Source organism: Myxine glutinosa, chromosome 1 (genome assembly GCF_964187855.1).
Source record: "Myxine glutinosa chromosome 1, kmMyxGlut1.1, whole genome shotgun sequence".
Taxonomy (NCBI): Eukaryota; Metazoa; Chordata; class Myxini; order Myxiniformes; family Myxinidae; genus Myxine; species Myxine glutinosa.
The window spans coordinates 178392793-178405173 of record NC_136261.1 but is presented as its reverse complement, the minus strand read 5'-3'; the positions used below and the strand labels follow the sequence as shown (position 1 = coordinate 178405173).

The window sequence follows — 12381 nt, the reverse complement described above, 5'->3', positions numbered from 1 at the left end:
GTATCCCACTGATGGGCCAGATCTGGATTCGGACCTGAACCAAAATCGAATCGGCTTGTTCTCTTCACCTGACCAACTCGTCCACCAAGTTTTGTCATAACTCATCCATAACTTTTTAAAATATCATGTTATATATTATCACTTTTCACCTGATCTCTCAAAGGTGAAGAATCACTCAAAGATTAAATAATTCTGGTATCCGAATCCATATTCAGATCTCCACCAAAAGCGAATAGATTCGGTCTCGTCACACACCCAACCTGTCCACCAAGTTTCGTCCGAATCCGTCCATAACTTTTTGAGATATCCTGCTCTATGTCGGTTTTAGCCCTATCACTCAATGTTGAAGAATCACTTTAATAATGCTACAAGCCGGATCTGGATCCGGTTTTTCACCAAAATCTAGTCATTTTGTCCTTGTCACACACCCAACGTCTCCGCCAAATTTCATCCTAATCCATCCACAACTTTTTGAGATATCTTGCTCACAGACAAACAGACAGCCAGATAGAGAAAGGTGAAAACATAACCTCCATCCACCTTCAGTAGGTTTAAAATCATGTTAAAGTTATATTATGAGTAGAAGTTGTAAGAAAAACTGTGCCTTGTCAATAAAGACATAATATCCTGTCAAGACACTAGAAGTAGTTAAGATATGAAATGTTCGATAAATATTGAATGATCTCTGTTCGACATGTTGACTCTCTTCCTGCCTTTAGAACCTCCCTCAAAACCTATCTGTTTCACAAGTCTTTCAAAGTCTCAGTCCCGTTTTCCCTTTGGTTTGAGGTGGGACAGAGATCGAGAGTATGTCTGTGTACATGTGCGGGGGAGGGAGGGGAGGAGGAGGGGGGAGTACACATCTGTGGGTCTTGAATGGGGAGGGAGAGGAATAGGGCAAGAGTGAAGGTGTGTCTGTGTGTGTGTATGTTTGTGTATGTGTGTGCGGTGTGTGTGCGTTCGCATGATAATGTAAAGCGCCATGAGGGTCGTTTACTCTGCTTGATGGGGCTATATAAGACTCCTTTATTATTATTATTATTAAATGGGATTGACAGAGTGGGGTTTTTTTTTTTTGGACATGGAAGTGCAGGAGATGGATCCAGAGCGCATACTGCTTAAAGGTAAAATAATTAATCCTGAGATCAAGCATCGATGTATTCTAATCAGAGTGTATCTAGTATGTAGCATATTGACCAGAATGGTTATACAAATGGGAACACCTACCCAGCTCAAAAATAATTAAATAAGCACTTGGAGGAAGTGAGAGAGAGCACGGCACAGTGGCTGTGGCAAGGTAAGGTAGACCTGTATTGAGCGGTAGGTATGAGCTGGCATGTGTGTACGAGGTTGTTGGCCCTGATTACCATTGATATTTATCATTCATAAGGAGAATCTTGTGTAACAAAAAAATGTTCAATGCATTTTTGCACACAGCGATTTAAAGTTCACTTACCAATGGAACAAAAGAGTAGGACAGTGTTTGTAATTGGCACAAATGTGGAATTAATGCCTACTTGAGCCCTGACTTAAATTCTTGCTTTATTTTCTTACGGGATATAAATGAAGATTTAAGCATTTACACAAAGTCTCATGGAGCTGAAAGCAAAAGTTATGGAATCTATGAAAACTAGCGTCGCAGAGTCATGAATCGTTTCCTCCCACTGGTTGGATTGAACATGTTGACCATGGCGAATACATGTTCAACACGTATTGTTCATATTTGATGAATACATAGGTCTTTCAAACACATGAATACTCGTACTTTTCAATCACAACTGTAAATTTCTCATTGTTTTATAGCCATCCCGTATATGGAGTTTTGTAGGTGGGGAGAAGTGAAACGTCCTGGGATAATCCAGTACATGTTTTCCTTGTATTTCCTTCATCATTGCCTTATCTCATTGTGAAGCAGCCATTCAAACAAGTTGGCATGATGTTCTTCCGCAGCTGCGAAATAGTGTTCAGCAGTACCTGGGGTTGGTGGGAAGGCAAGGCATTGAGCTTAAACGCCATTTTACTCCAGAACCTGGAGATCACATCACTCGTGTTGAGTTTCTGCTGAAGGACCTTCAGGTAAAGCTCTCAGTACTTAGACTACTTCATGAGTGCCTCAGGTTTACTTTTATACCTTGCAGTTGAAAATGTGTACCTGCCATGCACCTTTGTGAACAAAACAATGTTGTTGTCAAACTCTGTGTGCGTGTCTGTGTGCATGGATATTTCTGGTCAACGTTACGCAACAGAATCGGGAAACGGAACTTGAAAATTGTGCATTTTCATTGGAGGACCTGAGAAGGATGGCTCAAAAAATCTCACCTCTCCGCTTACGTCGGGATCAGTCTCCCGAACCCATCCTGGCAGAGTTGGTTTGTGACTTTGCTCAAGATGAGGTGAGTATTTGTCCTTTTATTCCAACCCCTCATATGCACTGCAATCTTTCTTTGGCATTCTTCCTTCCTTACCCACATTGCTTCTTTCTTCAGTGTGTCTGAAAATTGTATTCGCCATACATAATAAATAATTGCTTTTTGGTTTCTTCATCAATTCCTTATTAGCATTTAAAATCTAAGTTTTTTTCTGTGAAAGGTTTCCTGTGATACAGAACAAAATTTCAAAGGAACTAATATTTCCTAACTGTCCCTCGATGAAGAGACAGATCGCCATGATCGGTTGATTGAAAGTCATATCCCATGAGCTTCCATCTGTCCAGAAATATTACCAGTTCGTGTTTCGACTCATTTAATGAAGCACTACATCCTTTTATCTTATGGCATTCCATTGCCATCCCTGTGTGTCCTTTGCAGGTATCCTTGAAAAAGGGTGATTCTGTATACAACACAACAACAACATGCATTTTAAGGCCATTTTCCCTGCTAGAGCGGGGGTTAGCCTTGCGGTCCCCATGACAATCTTCTCCATTTTGCCCTATTTTCTGCATCTCTCCTTGTTAACCCCCTTGCCCGCATTTCTTCTTCCACCATCTTTAGCCAAGTCTTTCTCGGTCTTCCCCGTCCTCTACATCCTTCTACATTAACTTCCATCACTCTTCTCAACCAGTCACTTTCATCCTTCCTCAACACATGACCAAACCATCTCAACCTGTTCCTCTTCACAGCATCAATCACAGGCAATATTCCCATCATCTTTCGCAATTCATCATTTGTCTTCCTCTCTCTCAACGATACTCCGCACATCCATCGAACCATTCGCATTTCCACCCTTTCCAGCTGTAGGGGAAGTAGTGGGGGAGACTCAAGACTCCAATGACCGGACACAGGTTTTACAAAAGGTCTGGTTTATTAACTGGTTCTTCACTTCATTCCAATTACCAAATAATACCGCTTAATTCAATGGACCAGGTTAACTCTTTTCGCATGGTCCTTCTCGTTCGGCCGATGTTCCTCCGCCACTCCCGTCGGGCAGAGGGTCTGATGATGAGTCCTCGTCCGTTCCGTCGGTCAGAGCTTCTGCTCACAAGTTCCCTTGACTCAACGTTTGCTCTCGTTTATATGGACAAACTGGACTTAATCCCCTGTCCGCTGAACGTTAATCCTTTCTCCGCTAATGCCCCGAGGTCATGCATGCACCAAGTCCTGGCATCAGCTCGCTCCCCTCCTGCTGTGAGTTCCGTTTACCAAACGATAGGGGGGTGCTCCAGCCAGGGGCTGTGACCAGGTGGACAAGAGATTACCATGTTCGGGCACATTCCTTACACTCATTTACGAACTCGTCTTTCACAGAGTTTGCAGGTAAAATGTATCTGCTTTGTTACCAGTGTTAATTAATAAGTTACCAGTGCCAATTAATAAGTTACACTGAGTTACACTTCCACAATTCCCTCATCTTTTTGTTTTTGTTTATATTAACCATTAATCTAAACATCAATATAAGTAAACAATCAATCACTACAAGTAAACATCATTACAAGTATAAGTAAATAATCAATCACTTTGGTAATCAAATTCCCTTGGGCATACACCGTCATCCTGCAAGAATCACAAAACATTTCGTTGGTCATTGACTCCTTCCATATCGTTCAATCTATTGCATTTGCATCACAAATATATTTTCAAAACAACACTTCACCATCACCAAGATACAACAATTTCACTTCATTTTCAAGTTTTGTAAAGCATCTGCACCATCTGGCAAAAAACGTTTGCCTCCACACAAATGTTGACTTTGTTTGAAAGGAAGGGCTGATCACTTGTGTTTGAATCCTGGTATGAAACATTTTCTCCTAATGTCTTCATAGCTCCTGCACTACTTCGTGAAGGATTTCGCTGTTGTGGTAACATTGCGGAGTCATAGACTGACCCTGCTCTCCTTGTAGCATTCTTGCCACTTTTTGCTGTAAACCATAGTAATTCCTGAACAAGGCCTTCACCCAGTTGTAGTCGACTTGCCTCCTCCCTCATTGTGAGTGGGCAGCAAGTATTGGTGTGACGTTGATTGGCCAGCAAGATGTGGAACAGGGATGCCGGATGCATCCACAATGATGTTGGGACCATGGTGTTCAGGTCATTCATGGTCCTTACCAGGAGCAACCAGCAGAATCGTGCACAGCTGTTGTGACAAGGGCACAGCCGTTTTTTGCAGCTCCATGCTGGTTCCCCGGACGTTGGTGAAGTAATAACATATGTCCCCGCATTTCACAGAGGTTGCAGGTAAAATGTCGTTATCCTGCAACTTCTGATGTGGTGAATGTTCGAAGCCTTCGAACAAGAGTAAGTGATCGCCTTTCTTTCATATGTTGCAGTGTGATCCAGGCAAATGGTCACATAAATTTCCTTGGTGAAGGTAAGCATTCATCTCCAAGTTACACGGGAGAATGTCTTCATCATTCTTTGAGAAAGAGGGTGTATGCCATGATTAACTTCATTTTTTAGCCACAAATTTTCTTTCTCGAACTTCTTCCCAATTCCGTTAGCAATCCCTCCAAAATGTGATCTCGTCTTATCCTTATGCTCAGTCACATCTGAATCTGCTTTCCGCACACACTGAATCAGATAGGGTACATCTTACCATGAAATCAGCATAATCATGTATATCTTCCGACAGTTTCACATTCAACAATTTGTTGTTTTTCCTTAACACAAAAGTTATATTCATTTATATGCGTCACACAAATAATATTCAATCAGGTATGTATTTTATTACTAAACTAAGAATAGCATTGTATATGATTACAATCACAAATGGGAATACCTAATTCCCAACAACAATTTTCCCAAACCAACAAATTAAACATAATGTATTATTACCATAATTCCTCTCCACTTTTTCTTTTCCCTCTTTTTTTCCTAACAGTGTATCACTCGTGGTGATATGAGTTCACTGATATTGTAATTGACACAACTCATAACATTGTCGTTATGCCATTATCTTAATTCTACTGTATTCACTATTCATTTGCAACATCACTTGATTCATTCTTTTAATCTCGGTATTATTCATATCATCATAACAATCTTTCTATTTTAGGTCCATATTTGTTTCTATTCTTATCAACCTCCTACGGTTTATCAATTTGTTCCAAAACACTGCAACCAAAGGTTTTAACCAAAGCTCTACCAAACTATTTCCAATTTGAACTCAAAATGCTAATTAAACAACAATTCAAAGAATTAACTTCAATGGGTCAACAAACTCATTTTATAAACAGATCTAATTTTCCCATCCAATAATTTTCCTTGCCAAATGTCATATTGCAACACTTTAATAAACCTTCGAAAAATGTCTCCCAAATCAATAAATTCCCTTTTTACTTCCCAAATACTCATCTGTAAATTACATATTCAATTACAGTTTTTTCCTATTTGTTCGGCCTAAATGGCCACCGAAGTGGCTGCCAACATGCAGTACCGTTTTTATCTATCAAGCAAGTATTCGTCCACATAAGATCTCTACCAAAATGTTGTTTGTAAAAAACAAATCTGGGATTTCTGATTACATGGATGCACACTCTCAGGACATTTCAGGCTGCTTGTTAACAATCCACTACGATAAATTAATTCCTTTACCCACAATCAAATAATTAGTACAAATTGAGGATATTATCCCTATCACATTCATTTATAGATTCATTATGTTGGATCTAAATTTTCTCCCACTGCTGCAGGGAAGAACAATAGCTCTAATAAGTCTTTGTAATATCTCACTTCATTTACCCAGCATCGAAAAATTTATTTACTATCCATTCCCATCTGTTAACCAGTGACTTTGTTTGAACTCCAAAACTTAATTTGATGAATCCCATGTGTACAGCTACCACTTATTGAAACCCATACTTTTGTAGAAAATATCCAAGTAAGTGTTTTTATTTTAAACCCCCTTAACTGTTGCTCATCCATTTCTATGCACCCAGTGAGTACTACTGACACCAGTATGCCAATATAGGTGTGCGAGTTTAACAAATATGTTGCAGGTACACGTGACATCGCGTTCTGAGTATAAATAACGTAACAGCGCGTTCATGTCTGCCCCTTGGTTTAAGATTCACAATGCATTCCGTTTTAAAACTCACAATAGTTCCAACCAGCAAGATATTCTTTACTATTTTCCCATATCATCTATGCCTAATACACAACCATACATGCAGCACAATTTATATGCTGATAAAATTCAAGTATATATATATATATATATATATATATATATATATATCTATAATTCCAGTAATCTCTGTGTGTATGTGTGTGTGTATGTGTGTGTGTATGTGTGTGTGTCGTTTGTCTGTGACCGCTGTTTCTCGACAACCACGGGTCCGATATACTTGAAACTTGCCAGGTATATTGCTGGGGACCCGAGGATGTGCCTTTTCAAGGTTTCATATTAATCGGAGAAGTAGTTACCGAGCTATGGCGATTTATTTACCAAACTCCGCAAGCCGTTCGCTTTGGACCAAACCATTTCATGTAAATAGAGGGGGGGGATTGTCACCGTACTCGCAAGCCGTTCGCTTTGGCTTTGCGAATGGACCAAACCATTTCATGTAAATAGAGGGGGGGGATATAATTTTAGATATATATATAGTACGGGCATGCCCTAGTATATATAAATCCGTGAGCAGAGTATTCTGGGAAGTCAGTGTAAGACCTCTCCCAAATTTGGCTAATTTTGTACTCCCTCATTTCTTTTTATGAAGCTCATCTATCTATAATTCCAGTAATCTCTGTGTGTATGTATGTATGTATGTATGTATGTATGTATGTATGTATGTCTGTGACCGCTGTTTCTCGACAACCACGGGTCCGATATACTTTAAACTTGCCAGGTATATTGCTGGGGACCCGAGGATGTGCCTTTTCAAGGTTTCATATTAATCGGACAAGTAGTTACCGAGCTATGTCCAAAAAACGATTCAACCAATCAGAGAGCAGCGAGCTATCACGTGTGCCGAACGTGGCGAACAGACTCTGCCTCGGACGGCACATTTGAGAGCGTATTCATTTATTTCACGTTGGCAAACTATGTTGCCGTTAAACTATGTTTTAAAACTAATTACGTGCACGCTATGGCGATTTCTTTACCAAACTCCGCAAGCCGTTCGCTTTGGACCAAACCATTTCATGTAAATAGAGGGGGGGGGGATTGTCACCGTACTCGCAAGCCGTTCGCTTTGGACCAAACCATTTCATGTAAATAGAGGGGGGGGATTGTCACCGTACTCGCAAGCCGTTCGCTTTGGACCAAACCATTTCATGTAAATAGAGGGGGGGGGGGGATATAATTTTAGATATATATATAGTACGGGCATGCCCTAGTATCAATAAATAGCTGTTATTCTCATATAAATTCTATCAAAAATGGAATCCCCAAATTACTCACAATTTTACTATTAATTAATGGCTGCTCATAACCCAGCACATCAAATCTTTATATTCCATCTCCCTTGACAAAAGAGATAATGTTCATAATCAAATTATATTTCTATTTATTTTACGGATTCTCTGCATATTCAATCCTATCCACATAAAACTATCCATTTCCAGACAGGCACACTGTCGGTGTCAACAATCTTGTAAGATTGATACACAAAACAATAAAAAACACTAACATTGACACACAAAAATACACACACACATGCATTATGCGTATTTGTTTGCGTTGGAACTATTATTTACAGATCAAGATGGGTGTCAATTTTATTTCAATTTCATAAAATTTGTCCTTCAATTTTAGAAATGCTAATACACAAATGGACCAAAAAGTTTATTCTTAGAAAACCCCTATGATGTCACATTGAAATTACCCTTTCAGTTCCCACAATAATTTATCCAAATTTGACTACACACCCATTTACATGTCAGTCGACCACTGACCTATCAATCATGCGAAACAATAGTCCGACATTCCCACCTGATCATCATGTGACCCTTGTCCCTTGGTTTAAAATTTGCAAAGCAATTGTTCCAACTTTGTAAATTTAAAATTGTGTGCCCAACATAAAAGATCCAATTTCGGCATGTGATCAATTAATTACTAATTTGCTTACAAGCAAAAGAAAAAATGAATAATTCTTGCTCCGAAAACTTTTCAGACCCAAGAATCATCGACAGTTATTCATGTTTGTCCAGTAATCGAATCTGTTGAGGCCAATCATCATTTGGGATTTGCAGCAATGAAGGCCTAATCATTGTCTGAGGTACCGGTACGCACTGGTACCCTTGATCTTGGTTTGCCCCATGACCTTGTTCTCCTGTTGACATACGGACATCTTCTTCTCCAATGTCCCATCTTTCCACACTCGAAACACCGGTTTCTGTCGTTTCCTGGTCTGTGCACCTGTGCATTTGTATTGCTGGGCTGCATCTCTACATCCCTGAGTTGCCACTGCAATCTCTCGTTGTCTCCTGAAACACGAAAAAATTCTCTGTACCGTCCTTTTTGGGGAGACAACTGGAAATCAGATGGGACAACTGTCACTTTCATTCCTAATTTCGAGGGCAGTTGTGCATTTGTCTCCTCCATTGTATCCTGTATCCTTTTTATTTTAAGTTCTAGATCCGTTATCCGTTCTTGCTGTTCCCGTTGTCTGGATTCACCATCCCAAAGATGGAATGCAAGCCAGTCTACCGTTAGATTCTGTCTCTTCCTGGCTTTCAATCTTTGTTCCAATCTTTCCAATCGACTTCGCTCAAATGTACCATCTCTTGGAAACTCCTCATCATGTCCCTTTGTCCACAAATACCAATTCTCGACCTGCCTTATAGCTTCGGCACCATAACGGTCGTACATATGATGTGTACAAGTACCTTTTTGTGGAATCTCTGGTTGTCCTTGTGTATTCTTGCAGGCTCCATTTCCCATTCTGCCTTTTATCAAAGTAGCGTTGGATGTGTTGTAGCTTGTTCCAGGTTCCTCTAAAGCTTCACTCGTACCTCCAGGAAGGATCTCTCCACCTGTTCACACGGTGATTTCCAGAGAGTCTCCCTCAGTTGTGGCTTTTGCACAATCCAATCTGACAGATCAGTATTTGCAGATGAGCCGGAGGGTCAGTATGAAATGGGTGAATCCTCAGGTGTCCGCTCTGTTGACGGGGAAATCACACAATGGTAACCGCACATATATATCTGTATATAAACTCACCACCTTGCTCAATTTTCCCAGGTTGTCTCCACATTGATAATATCTCGCAAAGATATCAAAGCTTCTTTCTTGAGACCGCATTTTCATCAATCAAACAATCAATATATTCAATTCAATTTATTCAGTTCAATTTATTCAGTTAAATTTATTCAATTAAATTCAATCAATTAGATTCAATCAATCAAGAATATCCAATCATATCATTCAACTTCTTCCATGATTGTCAAGAATATCCAATCATATCATTCAACTTCTTCCTGAGTGTGAAGAATATCCAATCATATCATTCAACTTCTTCCTGAGTGTGAAGAATATCCAATCATATCATTCAACCTCTTCCTGAGTGTGAAGAATATCCAATCATATCATTCAACTTGTTCCTGAGTGTGAAGAATATCCAATCATATCATTCAACTTCTTCCTGAGTGTGAAGAATATCCAATCATATCATTCAACTTCTTCCATAAGTGTGAAGAATATCCAATCATATCATTCAACTTCTTCCTGAGTGTGAAGAATATCTAATCATATCATTCAACTTCTTCCTGAGTGTGAAGAATATCCAATCATATCATTCAACTTCTTCCATAAGTGTGAAGAATATCCAATCATATCATTCAACTTCTTCCTGAGTGTGAAGAATATCCAATCATATCATTCAACTTCTTCCTGAGTGTGAAGAATATCTAATCATATCATTCAACTTCTTCCTGAGTGTGAAGAATATCTAATCATATCATTCAACCTCTTCCTGAGTGTGAAGAATATCCAATCATATCATTCAACTTCTTCCATAAGTGTGAAGAATATCCAATCATATCATTCAACTTCTTCCTGAGTGTGAAGAATATCCAATCATATCATTCAACTTCTTCCTGAGTGTGAAGAATATCCAATCATATCATTCAAGTTCTTCCTGAGTGTGAAGAATATCTAATCATATCATTCAACCTCTTCCTGAGTGTGAAGAATATCCAATCATATCATTCAACTTCTTCCTGAGTGTGAAGAATATCTAATCATATCATTCAACTTCTTCCATAAGTGTGAAGAATATCCAATCATATCATTCAACTTCTTCCTGAGTGTGAAGAATATCCAATCATATCATTCAACTTCTTCCTGAGTGTGAAGAATATCCAATCATATCATTCAACTTCTTCCTGAGTGTGAAGAATATCTAATCATATCATTCAACCTCTTCCTGAGTGTGAAGAATATCCAATCATATCATTCAACCTCTTCCTGAGTGTGAAGAATATCTAATCATATCATTCAACCTCTTCCTGAGTGTGAAGAATATCCAATCATATCATTCAACTTCTTCCTGAGTGTGAAGAATATCCAATCATATCATTCAACTTCTTCCTGAGTGTGAAAAATATCAAAAAAACCCGTATTTACAGATCGCTAGAGAAAAAAAACACGAATAATAGATAAAACCGTGTGTAAGACCTCTCCCAAATTTTGTCCGCTCATTCACTTTTCCTGATTCGCATCAAGGATCTCCATCATCAGACAGCGTACTTAATTCCGCATTTTAATGAGAATTCAACAGGATTTTACGACTCAAAGGAAAAAGAACGAGCAGACCTTTTGCAGGACGATCGTTACAAAATCGTTACATATATTAAAGTATTTATAATGTCGACAAATCATATCTTAATTCTTACAAAATTTGGTTCTTTGAATAAATCACAGCACCGGGAGAACCAGCTCCAAAAAATGGATCTTTGTGTTTATTCAGCACCCTAGTAATTGGTTCTTTGTGTACTAATTACACAGCACCCAGGCCCCGCTCATATGGATCTTTGTGCAGCGCTGCACAGCACCTGAGCAAAAGGGGTTTCATCTACATTTTCCTTATCCGGTGTACCATCCGTGATATTTGTTTGCTCATTCACTATTCCTGATTCGTCATCAAGGATCTCCATCATCACACAGCGTACTTAATTCCGCATTTTAATGAGAATTCAACAGGAATTTACGACTCAAAGGAAAAAGAACGAGCAGACATTTTGCAGGACGATAACTGGAATTAGTCGTGAAAATATATCCAAAATACACAAAAATACACACCCACACAAATAAACAACATTTATTCCGTTTTACAGAACAAACATTTCCTCTATCATGACATGCATGTCTTCAAAATTATATGACCAAGAGAGAAAAAAGTAAAACTAATTAACACTGCGGGCAGTGATGATCCGGGGACCATACCGCTCCATCCTGATTGGACGAGTGCGTGCTAGAGTCGTTAACAACGACAGTCCAGATCCGATTGTTCAAAATTTCAACTCAATCGATCGAAAAATGAACGCAGGGATGCATTTTAAAGGTGCAGTGGCACTAACTGAGTTGCCACGAATATGGCCACGAAATTGCCAATATGGCCATCACAAAATATTTTCCTTAATCAATTGGCTCATAGCATAACCAATCTGCAAGTATTTCATCCGAAGATGTATCTCTGAGGACTTTTAATTAAATAAGTCATTTATAAATCAACGAGTTAATTTATTAAATGATTAATCAATAAATCAAAATTTTCTTTGACAGCCACATCACTCGGTCAGTGTCATGTCCAAATATCAGCTTCCTTACTCAAAAGGTGCCTGAGTTAATGTAATGTAATTACTGTAATAAGATTACTGCAATTACTGTAATGATTACTGTAATTACTGTAATTACCGGAACTGTAATTACTGTAATTACCTCAGGTAATTACTGTAATGTAATTACCTCAGGTAATTACTGTAATGTAATTACTGTAATTTAATAAGA

At 38.8% G+C, this 12381-nt stretch overlaps 1 protein-coding gene across 1 annotated transcript in view; it reads left to right on the top strand.

The window, feature by feature from the left end:
* Positions 1-12381, top strand: part of LOC137431444 (periplakin) — a 135082-nt gene that overhangs the window by 78097 nt on the left and 44604 nt on the right. Inside the window, exons 10-11 of the mRNA XM_068122769.2 lie at positions 1951-2076; positions 2247-2393. Coding sequence (XP_067978870.2) covers positions 1951-2076; positions 2247-2393 — 273 coding nt within the window. The remainder of the gene's footprint in view (positions 1-1950; positions 2077-2246; positions 2394-12381) is intronic.